This window comes from Salvelinus alpinus, chromosome 18 (genome assembly GCF_045679555.1).
Source record: "Salvelinus alpinus chromosome 18, SLU_Salpinus.1, whole genome shotgun sequence".
Taxonomy (NCBI): domain Eukaryota; kingdom Metazoa; phylum Chordata; class Actinopteri; order Salmoniformes; family Salmonidae; genus Salvelinus; species Salvelinus alpinus.
The window spans coordinates 4,340,153-4,358,072 of record NC_092103.1 but is presented as its reverse complement, the minus strand read 5'-3'; the positions used below and the strand labels follow the sequence as shown (position 1 = coordinate 4,358,072).

General features: G+C 44.5%; 1 protein-coding gene across 1 annotated transcript; it reads left to right on the top strand.

Moving 5' to 3' along the window:
• The first annotated feature begins 4,915 nt into the window (after nucleotides 1-4,915).
• Nucleotides 4,916-7,557, top strand: LOC139543543 (WW domain-binding protein 1-like). The gene is made up of 4 exons (XM_071349723.1): nucleotides 4,916-5,189; nucleotides 6,101-6,203; nucleotides 6,431-6,598; nucleotides 6,862-7,557. The coding sequence occupies exons 1-4, from the start codon at nucleotides 5,127-5,129 to the stop codon at nucleotides 7,341-7,343; spliced, it is 816 nt and encodes a 271-aa protein (XP_071205824.1). The 5' UTR covers nucleotides 4,916-5,126; the 3' UTR covers nucleotides 7,344-7,557.
• Nucleotides 7,558-17,920: the final 10,363 nt, after the last annotated feature.

The window sequence follows — 17,920 nt, the reverse complement described above, 5'->3', positions numbered from 1 at the left end:
TTCTGCTTGCATAGTTAAACGTTCCTTATAAATCTCTGGGGATGGTGAAACGGCATAAATGTCATCTAATTGGGCAATACAGCGTGTTAACATAGATAGCCTATCCCTTTTCAGTTTGTTCTCATGTGCGGTGTAGGAAATAATTTCACCTCTCATATAAGCTTTCAAAGTTTCCCAGAGAGTAGATGCAGAGATGTTTGGGGTTCTATTTGTAATCATGAAAAAGTTGATTTGACTCAAAACAAAATTGACAAAGTGTTCATTACTGAGCAGTTGAGTAGGTCGCAGATTGTCAACATTTTGAAAGGCTACTTCCATAGCAACAGGGGCGTGGTCAGATACAACAATTGGATTATAAGAACATGACGATATGGAATAGAGCAGCCTGTCATCTACAAGGAAGTAGTCTATGCGCGTAAAAGTGTGGTGAACCGATGAGAAAAAATAGTATGCTTTTCCAGCTGGATTAAACATTCTCCATGGATGTGAGACTGTAAATTCAGACATAAAGGTTTGTGTTTCAATATGATATGTTGGATAAAGGAATAAAGACAGACACCAATGTCAAGTTCAATAGCCTTGTTCATGCATTGTACAAATCCCTACACGCGGAGTCCGAGGAACAGTCCAGCTAGTCGATTACCTATCAACTAGACTCCGTAACAGTTCGGACAACTCTAGCTGAGGTTGATAAGGCAGTAGGTTTAGTGGAGGATCGATCCAAATGTGGGTCTAACCAACAGTTAAAGTCACCACCTAAGATCAACATGCGGGAAGACATATCTGGGAGTGTAGAGAAAACCGATTAGAAAAAATCACCATTGTCCCAATTAGGAGCATAAATATTAACAAGAAGTACCTTTGTATTGAGCAGCCTACCACTGACAATTATGTATCCACCATGGGGATCTGCGATCACATTAGAACATGTAAAAGGTACCGATCTGTGAAGTAAAATAGCCACCCCTCTTGTCTTACTCTGAAATGAGGAATGGAACACCTGACTCACCCATCTGCACCTAAGACTTGAGTGTTGTGATACCTTCAGATGAGTTTCTTGGAGAAAGATGATGTGAGCTTTCAATTGATGAAGGTGGTGTAGCACCTTACTACGTTTAACTGGGTTATTTATGCCCCTGCAGTTCCAAGTAAGGAAATTAAAGCCATTCCCTCCAGCTGGATGGGCTACACTAGGCTGAGTCATGTCTTAAGAGAGAGAGGACGTGTAAAGGACAAGGTACAATGTAAACTGAAGATCTTAGTTGAACCTAAAAGCGCAAATTAAAAAAGAAAAGACAAGTGACGAGGCACAAAAAACATATCAAAACTATATACAAATAAAGAGGGAAAAACCCTTCCCTCACAACCTCCCTTGCCAAAGCATCTCCCCAACTGAGATGCAAGCAAAACCCTGAATACAAAAACAGTTTAGAGAAAAGCATGATAACTCTTACTCTGTGCTACCTGAGATTTGTGACCATTTAACTAGAGTAAGCCAAACATACATAGATTGGTCCCCAGCTGAGTCTAAGGAAAACTAACATTGGTTAAGAGAGTTTTAACAGCAATACAGGTGGTAAAACTACGACTGAACCATGAAAACAGACGGATATTGGCATTAGAGGCGGCAACCTGGGTTGGAAATGAAAAAATAAAAAAAGAGATTGACATTCAAATGTCGATGAACCCAGCAAAGTTGGCTTCGCTAGCCAGCCATTCGGCCTGCTAACTAGCCTGCTAAGAAGACCAGCTAACCAACCATTTGTTCCACACCATGCAGTACAACAGCCGCTTTCACGTTCTTGTTGATGAAATCTGCCGATAAAGCCGAATCTGTGCGTGGAGCCGTCCGGTAAAGTCAGTCTCAGAACCGCAGGGTAGATGAGGCCGAACTTCACGCTCGGGCAGGCGCGTAGCAGGCGCTTCACAGCTCCAAAGCTAGCCCGCTTCTTAGCCACAGCTGTGGTGTAGTCTGCAAATATCGAGACTCTTTTACCCTTATAGAGGAGAGGGGATGCTTCTCCTGATCTCCTCAGTATGTCATTGCGGACGGGAAAGAAATGCACCCTGATGACAAATGGTCGCGGTGGTTCTCCATCCCGGGGTTGGCTACGCAGAGTGCGGTGGGCCCGGTCTAGCAGTGGCTTGTCCTCCAGACCGAGCAGCTCCTGAAGCAGCTGGGCCATGAACTCCGTGGGTCTTGGGCCCTCCACTCCCTCCGGTATTCCCAGTAGGCTAATGTTGTTCCTCCGCATTCTACTTTCCATATCTTTGCATCTATTGTCGAGGTATGCCACCTTAGCTGTTAATGAGCCAACGTTAGCCTCTAGCTCGCTAATGCGAGTGCTGTGGTCTGTAGCACCTCGCTCCAACTCCGATAAGGCCACTCCGTGTGCGTCGAGCTTATTCTGTATACTCTCAATTGATTTTTTAAGCTCGACTTTGACCATTGATATCTCTGACCTGAGATTGGTAGAGAGAGAGTCAAATTTGCCGAAAATATCGGTTTTGAGGGTGCCTCTCAGATTGTAGCATCTTCACAGTCAGTGTTTCCGTGGGGCCGGCATTAGCAGCATCCGGTGGCGGGGGTGAATCAGGAGAGCTGCGGCCTGCTCTTGCAGACTCCGTTTTTGGCCGGGTAGACGACATTACAAACTTACATTTCTCAAACTTGATCTGAATTGTTTAGACGTCTCTTCAGATGCCTGGCCAAACAGAAATATATACAATTTCACAAGGTTAAATATTATACATTTGGTTACTAACTCAGGAGTGATAGGGAAATGCGTTCTACATCCTTGGCTTATTTAACCTTTATTTAACTAGGCAAGTCATTTAAGAACAAATTCCTATTTACAATGACGACCTACCAAAAGGCAAAAGGCCTTCTGCGGGGACAGGGGCTGGGATTAAAACTTAAAAATAAAATATAAATATAGGACAAAACACACATCACGACAAGAGAGACAACACAACACTACATAAAGAGAGACCTAAGACAACAACATAGCAAGGCAGCAACACATGGCAACACAGCATGGTAGCAACACAACATGGTAGCAACACAACATGGTAGCAGCACAAAACGGTACAAACATTATTGGGCACAGACAACAGCACAAAGGGCAAGAAGGTAGAGATAATAATACATCACACAAGCAGCAACAACTGTCAGTAAGAGTATCCATGATTGAGTCTTTGAATGAAGAGATTGAGATAAAACTATCCAGTTTGAGTGTTTGTTGCAACTCGTTCCAGTCGCTAGCTGCAGCAAACTGAAAAGAGGAGCGACCCAGGGATGTGTGTGCTTTGGGGACCTTTAACAAAATGTGACTGGCAGAACGGGTGTTGTATGTGGAGGATGAGGGCTGCAGTAGATATCTCAGATAGGGGGGAGTGAGGCCTAAGAGGGTTTTATAAATAAATGTCAACTAGTGGGTCTTGCGATGGATATACAGAGATGACCAGTTTACAGAGGAGTGTAGAGTGCAGTGATGTGTCCTATAAGGAGCATTGGTGGCAAATCTGATGGCCGAATGGTAAAGAACATCTAGCCGCTCGAGAGCACCCTTACCTGCCGATCTATAAATTATGTCTCCGTAATCTAGCATGAGAAGGATGGTCATCTGAATCATGGTTAGTTTGGCACCTGGGGTGAAAGAGGTGCGATTATGATAGAGGAAACTCAGTCTAGATGTAACTTTTGCCTACAGCTTTGATATGTGCTGAGTGAAAGACAGTGTACTGTCTAGCCATACTCCCAAATACTTGTGTGAGGTCACTACCTCAAGCTCTAAACCCTCAGAGATTGTAATCACACCTGTGGGGAGAGGGGCATTCTTCTTACCAAACCACATGACCTTTTTTTGGAGGTGTTCAGAACAAGGTTAAGGGTAGAGAAAGCTTGTTGGACACTAAGAAAGCTTTGTTTTAGAGCATATAACTCAAAATCCGGGGAGGGGCCAGCTGAGTATAAGACTGTATCATCTGCATATAAATGGATGAGAGAGCTTCCTACTGCCTGAGCTATGTTGTTGATATAAATTGAGAAGAGTGTGGGGCCTAGGATCGAGCCTTCGGGAACTCCCTTGGTGACAGGCAGTGGCTGAGACAGCAGATGTTCTGACTCTTTGAGAGAGGTAGTTAACCGGCCAGGCCAAAGACCCCTCAGAGACACCAATACTCCTTAGCCGGCCAACAAGAATGGAATGGTCTACAGTATCAAAAGCTTTGGCCAAGTCAATAAAAATAGCAGCACAACATTGCTTAGAATCAAAGGCAATGGTGACATCATTGAGCTAAAGTGCTCTTAGCTATAATTTGGTATTTTTTACATAGTAAGTATTTACTAATACCTATTATTTTGCTTGTCTGAAAATCATGAACTTTACTCCAGTACTAGCATTTTTTTTTAATATATATAAAGAACCCAAGATAGACCATAGCCTATCGTTTTCAATAGGCGCAAATGAATCATAGTGGGCAGAACAAGCAAAGAGGTGGCAGAACCAAACACGAGCTAGCGAGATCCTATTGGCGCGTTCCAGCATTATTTGCATATTTCCGTTAGGGGAACGTCTACTCTGTGAAGTGCGCGTGGTCAATAACTACGTTTTTAAATACTTTGGCAAATGGTAAAGTCTACAAAACTTAGTTCACTCTGTTAGTAACATATTTTAGTTATTGGGAGCAGAAAACTGTATTGAGATCAAATATTTAATCGATGAGAAAATTAGCAGAATGTCGGCCAAAATCCATATCGCTCAATCTTCTCTCACTGCCGGCCACTGGGCTTCCTTCATGACCATATTTGGTGGTGAGTGGAAACGCCAACCGGATGCTTCAGATTGAAACATCTGGCTCATTGTTCTATCTCTGGTACTAGTTTAAATCGCACCAGTTGCACAAAAGTATTGCTTCTCCAGTTGGTGTTGTATGGACACAACACCGCCCTCAAGTGGCTGGTGCAAAATATAACTCTTCTTTTCTGGTTGAGAATTCAATCGCCTTTCGACAGGGACAAATTATGTCGCGTACGTAACGGTTTGAACTAGCTGTTCATTTCACAAGTTCTGGATCAACTGCTATATGATTCCCGTCGTGTTCTCGGCCAACAACGGGGAAAGATGCCACAGAAAACACTGGGATCCATTGTAGGTCTGCTTTGCACCGGGACCTGGTTGGTACAGGTAAGCTGCAGTTTGCTTTCATAGCGCTGTAGGCGCTTTCGACCAAGACCGTGGATCGCAGCTGGAAGTAGGCCTTCTATTGTGCGTTTTTTGTTTCCCCACAAAGGAACTTGGGCATGGCTCGCTTGCAACTCCAACTTTATGTGACGTCAGTTTGGCCAAATCGAGTGTTTCTTGATATATTTACACAATGTTTATAGCTTGAAATACTTATACGATATTATCCGAAATCTTACCATCTACCAATTTAGCTGCAGCTCAACATCTTTCAAGACTAGCTGATAAACTAGCCACAGCTAAATATATCGTTAGCTAACGTTAACGCTTTCAAACATTTGTAGACAATACGGCGACATATTTTGTTATACAGTAAGTGGCCACAATTTGAAGTATATAAAACAAATAAATAACATCAATAGCTGGCTGTTAACTAAAACCCGTAAACAAACATAGCTAGCTAACATGCTAAATGACCAGTTAACGTTAGCTGGCTAACTGCGTTTTTCCTGTTATTTATTTGTTGGCAGTGATGCATAGCTTGCTGTTACCGTCGTTAACTACTGGCCTAACATGTTTAGCTAGCTTACCTCTGTAACGTTAGTACCTAGTTTAAAAAGGTAGTTGGCTAACATTTTAAAACTAATTTGTGAGGTCATTTGGCAGCTTCTACTATGACATGGTTGTATCATCATGAAATGTCACGTAGTTAGCTATCAATGCAACACCTATTTAGATTTTCCAAACATTGAATGCGCTTACAGTTTTCAGCCCCAGTGAAAGTAGGTGCAGCACATTTTGTGCAGTAAATGCCAATGTGAAGTTATGTCAAACAGTTGTGTGTGCATAATGCATAGCTTTTCTCATTTGTGTTGTGTAGGATGTCACTGAATAACATGCCTGTGTTTGTTTAGGGAAAGGAATTCTGTTTTGGAGTGAACAATGAGCAATACCGGTGTGAGATGGGCTACTGCTGCGGGGAGACCGAGTGCTGCACTTACTACTATGAGCTGTGGTGTATGTTCAGTGTCCTTTATTCTCTCCTCTTCCCCCTTTCCCATATTTTTTTTCTGACGATATTTCCATGACTTATTCTTAATGATAGTAATCTCTGAATGTGTCACTTTGTTTCATCGAGTCACTAATTTTACATGTTTTGTTGCCGAAATCAATAACATTGAACCTAATTAACATAAGCTGAAATGATTTGATGGAGAATGTAACTATGTGATTGTTTTGTGTAGGGTTCTGGCTGGTGTGGACCCTCATCATAATGCTGAGTTGCTGCTGTGCCTACCGTCACCGTCGGGTCAAGATGCGGCTGCAGCAGGAGCAGCGCCAGCGCGAAATCAGCCTTATGGCCTATCAGGGAGCTTCTAGTTCTTTCATCTCCCCTCCACCCCTCAACTTGAGTGAGTCTTTTAAACCCCGCGGGACACTTATTGCCCCCATCTGCACTGGGCTGGATGCCTCCAGACCCTACAGCCCTGAAATTACTTCACCACCTCTCCCTCTGAGTTAACTGTTTACAGTAACTAGGCCTGGTAGTTGGAGATGGTTCTTAGCAGATTCAGAACCACATCTGACAATTAGTTAATTAGTTCAACACCAGCTAACCCTATCTAGACTGGTAAGATGGTTGACTCCTGTGTTTTTTTGTTGTATTTACTCCCAGGGTTCTGGACAGACTGCAAGCTTCCTGACTATGAAGAGGTGGTGGGTCATCCCCCGACTCCCCCTCCGCCTTACTCCGAGATCCCCCCAGAGACCACCCCTCCCATCCTACTGCCCCCCATCCAATCAGAAGCTGCTGTGGTGCTGGAGCCCCCAACAGAGGACACTCCAAGAGAGGAGCAGGCCGCTAGTTCCTCAGCAGACCAGGAATCCGCATCTGCTCCCAGCCAATCAGAACAACCGGTGGAAGAAGAGCTGCTGACCCGGCGCAGGCATGTGACTGGCGACTCGGGGATCGAGGTGTGTGTGTGCCAACTGGACGAGGGCTCTGGGCCGGAAGAGGACGAGGAGCAAGTGTGTCAGGGGGCCAGGGGGGACTGCTGCTCTGCCTCTGAGCACCACCACATCATCAGACACAAAGAGAGAACCCCAGGGCCTCAGCCAAAGGGCCAGACCGCCAGCACCGGAGACCGCCTGGTCTGAGCTCCACCACCAACCACCCAGAGGCTGCTGCCGGATGTGCGCTTTAGGGAGGGAGAGCCCTTGTCATCATAACAATAACCCAGACACCACCAGCAAATGAAATGCCCCACAACAACTCACCAAATGAACCAGGTTGTCCTGCTCTTTGACATGCTTGTCAGTTATGATCCATAAAATGACGCCAATGATGACAAAAAAGTTTATTTGAAAGATGTTTCGTTTGGCTATTGGTTTAATTCTTTAATACCCATGGATGGTCCCTCGTCTGCTTTGTTTAGTTCTTGCAATGGTGATGATGAGAAAATGCCAACTTCTAGAGATCTACCAAGTGGCAAGGAGAGGTGCTGATGCTGGCACAGAGTTGACTACATCTACCCACCCACTTGTCCCTCACTCTCCCACCCAACTGTCTGGCCTGGACATTTTTCCTTTGGTCCTTCTAACATTTCACCTCTGTGGGGACAGGGCAGGATGGCATACCACCATGGTCACCAATCCCTAGGCCCCAGCACATAGGGGCCAAAACATAAGATGATGCTACCAGACACAGTCCTGACCAGGGGATACAAACTGTTACGGATAGAACTCGTTTTGTTTTTGCAGGGGTTTGTGTGTGTACTGTGTAATCTAGGACACAGCTGAAAAGTGATGTCACCCCCGAGGTAATCTTAGCATGCATCTGGTTTCTTTGTGGAGTGACAGCAGGGCTATTTGCATCCAGAGAAAAGGCTGGGAAGTGAAGATGTGCCTGTCTCTTATAGCGTCTCTCTCTGAACTGTGTCCCAATAACATCAGACTCCACCCCGCCTACACCCCCCTCTACCCATCCCTCATGTCTCCACCAGTACTCCGGTCAACACTTGGCCAGACTGAACGGTATTGAATAGACTGGAATGGACGTTTTGATGTGATCTCTTGTCTGACTGGCCAAGTGAACTGAAGACGTGACAATATCCCATCGCTGTGCCTGCAACTTGGTATCTATAAACAGCATTGTGGTGGTCGACCGTGTATGTGTTTCCCAGACCGGCGGTGAAATAACGTGGCGTGTGTGTGGTGGGGTCAGCAGTATTTTGAAGGACTGACAGTCTCACCGAGCGGTAAGGGGTATGTTGTTGGGATTAGAAGTACAAACCAGAGGAGGGTGGGAAGACTGAAGGTTCAGCAGTGTAGTACTTTGTCCTGTATCATTTTCTTGTCTTTTTATTACTTCTCTAAAACCTGCTTTAGCTGAGGCCACTATAACCCACATCAATGACAAAGAATCTTTTATCCAAGGGATGCTGTGAGTGTGGAGTAGTGTAGTCTTATTTAGTGTATCCTCAGTGTCCTGGCCCCCGGTGTAAGTTAGTGCACTCAACTCACCAGGCTTTAGACCACTTTTATTTATATATATATATATATATATATATATATATATTTTAGAGGGCATGAGTAATTTGTGTAGATGTGTGTTCTGATTCGTCCTGTCAGCAACGGTGTGTTTTCGGGCACGTGTTTCATATAGTCTACTACTCCCAGGCCATTGGCCCCGAGCTGAAAATGATGAATCGCTGCTGTTTTTACCCAGCAGCAGCCGGAGTCAGATGGTGGCACTCGGACGGAGTGAACCAACGTTTAAGTATAGACACCATGTATCTAGTTTCATCATGTTATGACTTTGCACTGGGCCTGCAATGTGCTGTTGCATACTCCCTTGGCTTGCAGTGGTGTGAACATTGTAGAAGCAATGTGACAGATTTGTGTTGGTATTTTCCATTCAGTGGGATGGGGTTGGCTTTGCTGTGTGTGCAGTGTTAGTGCAGCTGCACACTGTTATGATAAACCAGTGATGTGCGTTGCTTGCCCAGCATGTGTCGAAGCGTAGCCGTAGAATCGGGGAGTGTGAGTTTTATTCTTCCGTTCCACCTAAAATAAGAAGCACAAAAGTCCAGCTGCCTTGGTTGTGTGTTTTAAATGGCAGTGAGTGATATGATAGTTTTATTTAGGGTATTGATTTGCTTTCATGCAGCACTTATTGATCAAGTAGGTTATGGACTGATGCACTGTTTATTATTTCACTGCTAATGAAAAAGGACAGACTCAAAGACATTAATTTCAACTATCAATCAATAAGTTGTCTGTCTTCAAGTGTTAAGTCTTGACACTATAAAAGTAATGCTGGAAAGTCAGGATAGTCATGCACTCAAAGACTCACCTGCTCACATTAGGACACTAACATGTTTTTGATAAGACACCATAAGTTGCCTTGGTAGGTTGCTAGGGAACAGACATGACATGAGGCTCAAGGTGCACCACAACAGAGGGGTATCCTACGAAGCAGGTTTGAGGAGTTGGTGAGGTAACTTTGGTAAACCCTGAGTTCAACTCGGGATATCCAGTCATACGAAAGTGACTCACATAGAGATCCTAGTATTCTAATTCCTGATTCTATGGTGGCTCAACTTTGAGCCAGGTACATTTCTATGGCAACAAATCCTTCAGCACTAACCTGCTCTGGGGTAGGCTAACTCCACTTATCATGAATGAAATGACTGGGCTGTGAGTTGTGGACCATGAAATCAGATTCCCTCCCACTTGCAAAGATTGTGTCATCATCCCCTTCATTTGAGGGAGATGACTGATTTTAAATATTATCCATGGTCGTAGTACAGAGGAAGCCTGTGATGTAATGTGAAGCTAACTGAAGCTGGTTAGCTTTAGAAAACCCTGAGTAGATCTAGCTTGCTTTGTAGGATACCCCTCAGAAGGCATATGAACACTCATTTTAAGTGCTCCTTCTGAGGCATAAGGAAATAAATGCCTTCCTGTGGCATGGTGGTAAAATGTAGTTAGGGACAGGTAGACTAAATGTGTTTTGGTGTCTTGTGTTTGAGGAGTAGGTGATTATATTCCAGACTTGTGCTTTGGAAGAAAGCTAAAATGTTTGAGCCCCCCCATGTTTGAAGCATGGTGTGCAGTCTGACATATCGATCGGCTCAACTTATTCTAGAATGTGGTTATGAGTTGCAAGAAATGTATCCGAGTGAAACCACAAGACGAGATCATATGTTGTAGAAACTGGCCTGTAGAATAGGCAACATTTATTAAGTCAGAAAGCTTGTGTATGTCATTTAAAAATGCCATCGGCTTCTCCCTGGTTATCTGTGGTTATATTGATCACTTTTTTTTCCTTCTTCCCCACCCCCATTTGTCTTTAGTTATCATTATTTTTATTTCAAGGATATGATCTAGATAAGTTTGATATTTGAACTGACCTGAAAGGATGTTAAATTAGTACCAAACAAAATGATGTTAAGAAATCCTTTGTTATAGTTTTTCTTGTGCTCATATGAGACGTTTGTTTTTTGAATGGTTGGGGGGTGGATGACAAATGTAGATGCTAAAGTGCATTTATTTTTATGCAATATAGATAAATTAAGATTATTATGGTGAGAGGGTGTTTCATGTTTCTGAATAAGAAAATGGGGACCCATAGTTTTTCAGTCCCATTGCTCACTACTTAATGGGCAAACTCTTGTTTGGCTTTCACATGTTTACCTAGATAAAGGGCTATCAGTCAGTCATGGACAAACACCCATCCATTTCATTCATCTGCTCTGTAATTTTCCTCTTACCTACAGTTGCAGACACCGGCGATATGTGAACGTAATTCTTTGGACATCTGTAGTACTCGTGTGAATAATGGCCGATATTGTATATTTTCAAGCATCTTTTGCCTTTTTGTTCCTTGTTCGCTTTTGTTTCAATGTTCACAGAGGTGCGTGAAGCTCTTATCCCTCGCTCGGTCTCTTCTTTCTCTCAAACCCCCCCCCCCACCCACCCAGTCCCCTATGGCCTCTCACCATATACCAGCACAGAGGGCACAAGCTAGGATCAGTGTCAGGTTGGGTATGTGGTCCCTGATGAGGTAACTAGCCCCAGGTGTGATAGTGATGGGGGCTTTAGCCATGGCTCATTGCATCCCTCTGGACCATGAGACACCACTTCCCCCCCCCCCCCCCCCCGGGGGCCCGACCATACCGAGCATGGTAACAGAAACTGCGTGGCAACCCACACCAATGTTTGTCTTTGAGGTGGGGTTTTGCCTCTGCATATATCATCCTTAAGATCATGCAGGAACAATTATCTTTTGAGATTGTTTGCCTGTACCTAAACAATTACTGTACTCAACCCACATGTGTTGTCTCATACACTCATACATGCGATCCTATTGTCATGAATATAATTTTTTCTTTTTTTTTAATGGGCATCAGTATTTGGCATCTTTCAGAATCTACCATTAGCACCAGTGCCGTCAGTTTCATTTACCTTGCTCACTACACCAAAGGCCTCCTTTCACCCTAAGTTGTTCCCCTCTTTTCTGCTCTATGCGCCTCTGTAATGTACTGTAACTGACTAGCCTATGCAAAAAAACAAACCCATTGATATATATGCTGCAATAACTCTTCTGTGTGGTTGCCAGTACAAGCAATATTACTCTCAGTACATGTCGCAAGTGTACCTCAGTTTATATTTTGTTTTTATTGCTACTATGGTGTGTTTCGTGTGTATGCTTTGAAAGTAAATGTGTATATCTACATGTTACCTCTTGGTGGGTTGGGGAGAAAAGATAAGCCATTCTAGTTAAATTTGTCTTTTGTTTCTGTTAGTCTTTAGTGACATGGATAGAAGTACAGTCTGCTGTCATTCTGATCTAAGAATATTACTCCTGCTTATTATGAAGAAAAAATACATCTGTTTAACTTTGTAAACTAAAGGTGTGTTTAGAATTATTTTTGTTGTATTAATGCTATTTAATCTCTCCTCAGCCTAATATTATTCTGTTTGTCCTGTGGGTACCTTTGCCACTGTTCCACCCCTTGTGTATTGCGCTGTCATGGTGTATTTGTAAACAGTGACATGGCTTGTTTTTATTGTATTTGAGACATTTTCAGTGACTACTTAACAGTTGCCTTCTCTCCTTGATTGCCCAACCTTTTGATATAGAAGATAGTGAATGTGACCTTTTTATCAAGTATGGAAGCCAATCTAATCCCAGTGCTAGATAACCGAGTGGAGAAAATGATCAGGTCTCTTAAATGGGTTGTTTAGGGTACACCTCCGCTAGCCCAGGAGTTTGTTTTAGATGATCTATCACTAAGGGGTGGGTTGCACTTGTAATCATACATCACCAAGGCAACAATGTACTCGCAACATAATCTAAGGATGCTCTGTTTAACCAACATGTAACCCAAATGTTTCATTTCTCCCTCAACCATAGATAATGTCAAGCGGATGTTGTGGCTGATGCGTATGTAGAAAGACTTTGCAAAAACAAACACCCACACTAGAGAAGGAAGCGGTCGACCACAATCAGACTCTTTCGTGTTCTTTTTCCTATCGAGATCAAGCCCCCAAAAAAGTAAAAAAATAAAAACACATTTGTGGTACATTTGAATGCTTTGGTTTAGTAGGGGGTCTGCTGTGTACTGTTGGGTCATTTGGATTTTATTTTTGTATAATAAAACAAACATTGGCACTTGTTTGGCTCTGACTTACCTTTGTTGAATGCTGTACTGTTTCTCAAGCCTATAGTGTTGACATTGATGGACTAGCTGAGGGCATAACCTACTCCCCTCAGCCGGAGGGGCCCCACCCAGGCATCTGAAGCAGTTGATATTGATCTGGAGGAGGAGCACAGAAGGGCAGTGTGAGATGGTGCCGGAAGCATGCGGCTGTCATTATTGATGAGTACCCCAAGGCATGGCCTCTTAACATGCCCTTCTTTAAGGACAAAGACCGTCACAAATATAATAGTCCCACTTTGCCTGAAAGGCCTGGGGCAAAGCTTCAAGTTAAAAATGAGTGCAGAACAAGCAGACCTTGTGATAAGTAAACTAACCATGTGTTTTATCATGATATACAATCACATGACTTGTGAAGAGTATAATACTGGTATTTCCACTGCAACATTACTAGACTTGTAGGGTTAAACATTACCTGTAATTTGGTTGAAATTAGGCCAATCTATCCAGAAAATACATTTATCTACACAGTACATCTCTGAATGGTCACTTCCATGTAAATAACCTACAGTACCATCTCCAGAGCAGAAGTCCAACAAGTAAGGAAACAATGTCACTAAAGGTCGTTCTTTAATGGCAACAAAAACAAGTACCATCAGCATAGTAAAAAATCTCCCGTATTTTACGTTCCTCAGTGAAAAGATGTCAAATAGCGGGCGCTTATATTTGTCCTGTTTCACACATGTAAAACATTTATTTTGCATAGCCCACTCCTGAGACACCCGTCGACAGCAACACGGGAGCAATTAAGTTTAAGTGCCTTGCTCAAGGACATTTGTTTTACCTAGTCGGCTCAGGGATTCTAACTAACAACCCTTCAGTTATTGGCCCAATGATCTAACTCTGCTAGGCTACCTGCCACCCCACACTGAGGCAAGGTGGTTTAACAAGAGGGATAAAAGGCTGCATTGGCAATTGATAGCAGTGCACCAAGGTCTTCAAATGTTCATTTGGAGACAAAACACAGGGTTCAGTGAGGCTCAGTGAGTTTATATCTCAGAACATGTGGAATTATAATGGATTGCATCTACAGTATCCCATTTCCAAACTATCCCTTTCAGAGCAGAGATCATATAATTCCTTAAACTTACTGAAATGTTATTGGTTGCATTCTGAGGTCAGATCTGGGAGAAACTGCAATGTACACTTTGTTCTGGAATCCATACTACTGGCTAGGGCTATTTGGTAATATGACACAAAACAAAAAACGATACAGAAAAGCAAAGTGTCTGAACGTTTTGTCGACCACAGGAAGACATGAGATGCAGCAAAGCCTCACTTGTGCTCTCTTCCGCAGTATCAACCAACCCAATACTTTGTGGAAAGTCCCAAACTCAGACTCACCCTGTAATATATAACTATAGATAGCATGTGCAAGAACATGATAAGTTACACATTTGAGTATACAAAACATTAAAAAAATTAGAAGACACAGACACTGTAGACTAAGTTAAAACGGTAGTAGGAACAATAAAAAGTAACAGGCAACTAATTTAAATAAATTCCCTTAAGAACATGCAACCTGAAGGGAGAGGGATCGCTCACCTTTCCATTTCATACAGTCATATACACAATAATAAAATCAACAAACTACCTAATCAATCATGACAGAGTTAAAATGACTTCAGTTACCTTCAGTAACTATTGAACATTGTTTGACAAGACACGATAAAACTCATTTGCAACCATACATCTTTCAAGCTAACAAAATAAGGGAAAGCCAACTGAACACCTTCAACTGTAAATGTGTCTTCAGCATTTAACACAACTCCTCTGAATCAGAGAGGTGTGGGGGGCTGCCTTAATCAACATCCACGTTTTCGGGCGCCCGGGGAACAGTGGGTTAACTGCCTTGCTGAGGGGCAGAACGTCAGATTTTTTACCTTGTCAGCTTGGGGATTTGATCCAGCAACCTTTTGGTTACTGGCCCAACGCTCTAACCACTAGGCTACCTGCAGCCCCCAATAGAGTATGAGACCGTCTGAACCAAATGCGTCACTGCACAAAGACTTACATTGATTGCAAGCGCCATAGAGTCAAATATGACATAACCATCCTAATGCTGTTTCTAGAGCGAAGCAGAAAAGTGACGCATCAATTGCCAGTGTTCTGCTAATGGGAGCTGGTCATGTGGGCTGTTCGAGTAAGAACACATCGGATACTGTGTCCCTTTGACATTCTCATCTGTCAGTATAAATCAATCTCTCCAGACCCTCAAAAAGACAAAAACAAAACCAGCAATGGCAGAGTCCAGTGTAGCCAGTGGGGGGAAAATTGTGTATTTTGTGATAAAAGACACCAAATTTCACACGCAGCTAGGGCATGTCTAAATAAGTATTTTTGGCTATAGTGTCATCGCAGATTTTGTCCATTACACCCCTGGCGGACAATTAGCCGCTGGACTATGACAACACAGGTCATTTTCACGTTGTCAGTACATTTGTGTGTAGAGTAAGGCCTGGTTGGTGAAGGTGGGGACAGGGAGTGGAAAGGTATCAGTCTATCTCTACTAATGGCAGGGGTCAGCGTGGTTTGTTGCTGTAGTGTTTAAATGCATCCATCTACTGCTCAGTCTTTCCCAGGATTCACTAGTGCTGTCCCAGGGGTACCGCTGTCTGTCAGCATATTGGTTTACATTGAGAGGTCAGTTTCTCTGTCTTGTTCTCATTTCAGTGTCCCAGTGTCTTAGGAGTCTCATTTCAGTGTCCCAGTGTCTTAGGAGTCTCATTTCAGTGTCCCAGTGTCTTAGGAGTCTCATTTCAGTGTCCCAGTGTCTTAGGAGTCTCATTTCAGTGTCCCAGTGTCTTAGGAGTCTCATTTCAGTGTCCCAGTGTCTTAGGAGTCTCATTTCAGTGTCCCAGTGTCTTAGGAGTCTCATTTCAGTGTCCCAGTGTCTTAGGAGTCTCATTTCAGTGTCCCAGTGTCTTAGGAGTCTCATTTCAGTGTCCCAGTGTCTTAGGAGTCTCATTTCAGTGTCCCAGTGTCTTAGGAGTCTCATTTCAGTGTCCCAGTGTCTTAGGAGTCTCATTTCAGCCTCGTCAGTCATTTCAGTGTCTTAGTGCAGTTTTGTCCTTAGACTGCAGTAATAGAGGTTATGATGACAGGCCTCCCTCCCTCTCAGTAGAAGCGTTTGTCTGTTCTCGTTCCAGTGGCTGTAGACGATGAGGCCGACCACGATGAGCAGGAAACAGCCCAGCATGGAGAAGAGGATGGTGAACTGTCACACCCTGGCCTTAGTTATCTTTGTTTTCATTATTATTTTAGTTAGGTCAGGGTGTGACATGGGGAAGTTTGTGTGTTTTTGGTATTGTCTAGGGTGTTGTATGGTTTAGGGGGTTTAGTAGAGTAGATGGTTTAGTGTTCAGTGTAGGTGTCTAGGAAAGTCTATGGTTGCCTGAATTGGGTCTCAATTAGAGACAGCTGGTTATGGTTGTCTCTGATTGGGAGCCATATTTAAGGCAACCATAGGCTTTAGCTGTTTTGTGGGTAATTGTCTATGTGTAGTGTTTGTGTCAGCACTATCTGTCTATATAGCTTCACGGTCGTCAGTTTTGTTATTTTGTTAGTTCGTGTATAGTTGTTAGTTTCTTGGTTTTTCTCTCTTCTAAAATAAAAGAAGATGTATTTTGCAAACGCTGCGCCTTGGTCCACTTTCTCACAAGAAGACGATCGTGACAGAATTACCCACCAACATCGGACCAAGCAGCGTAAATCAAGGCAGAGTGGCTGGAAGCCCGAGAGGCTCCCCCAAAAATTTATTGGGGGAGGGCACACGGGGAGTGTGGCTGGGTCAAGTGGGAGAATTGAGCCAGTTCCCCGTGCTTACCATCAGGAGCAGTTGGCTAAACTAAGGTATGAGTCGGAGAATGTGGAGGAGTTATTGGACAGATTGGAGGAAAGTGAAAGGATGGGAGATTATGAGACATTTGAGGAGTTGTTGGTGTTATTGGAGGAGAGCGAAGAGAGAGAGATGTTGATATGGGGGAGCATACAACCAGGTAAGGTTGGGAAGCCTCCTGTGCGTCTCCTGAGCCCTGTACGCACTGTTCCTTCTCCCCGCACTCTTCCTGAGGTGCGTGCCCTCAGCCCGGTACCACCAGTAACGGTACCACGCACCAGGCCTATAGTGCGCCTCGAGAGTCCAGTGTGCCCTGTTCCTCCTCCACGTACTAGCCATATGGTGCGTGTCTCCAGTCCGGAACCACGCACCAAGCTTCCTGTGTGTCTCCAGGGTCCAGTATGCCCTGTTCCTTCTCCCCGCACTAGCCCTGAGATGCGTGTCCCCAGCCCGGTACCACCAGTTCCGGCACCACGCACTAGGCCTAATGTGCGTCTCCAGGGTCCAGTATGCCCTGTTCCTCCTCCCCGCACTAGCCCTGAGATGCGTGTCCCCAGCCCGGTACCACCAGTTCCGGCACCACGCACTAGGCCAAATGTGCGTCTCCAGGGTCCAGTATGCACTGTTCCTTCTCCCCGTACTCGCCCTGATGTGCGTGCCCTCAGCCCGGTACCACCAGTGCCGGTACCACGCACCAGGCCTATAGTACGCTTTGAGAGTTCAGTGTGGCCTGTTGTTGTTCCCCGCACTAGCCTGAAGGTGCGTGTCCTTAGCCCGGTGCCTCCAGTTCCGGCACCACGCACCAGGCCTACAGTGCGTCTCAGCCGGCCTGAACTGTCCGTCTGCCAAGCGCCGCATGAACTGCCCGTCTGTATTGAGCCTTCAAAGCCGCCCGTCTGCCATGAGCCTGCAAAGCCGCCCGTCTGCCATGAGCCTACAGAGCCTTCCGCCAGACAGGAGCCGCTAGAGCCTTCCGCCAGACAGGAGCCGCTAGAGCCTTCCGCCAGACAGGAGCAGCCAAAGCCTTCCGCCAGACAGGATCAGCCAGAGCCATCCGTCTCCCCAGCGCCATCTGAGCCATCCGTCTCCCCAGCGCCATCTGAGCCATCCGTCTCCCCAGCGCCATCTGAGCCATCCGTCTCCCCAGCGCCATCTGAGCCATCCGTCTCCCC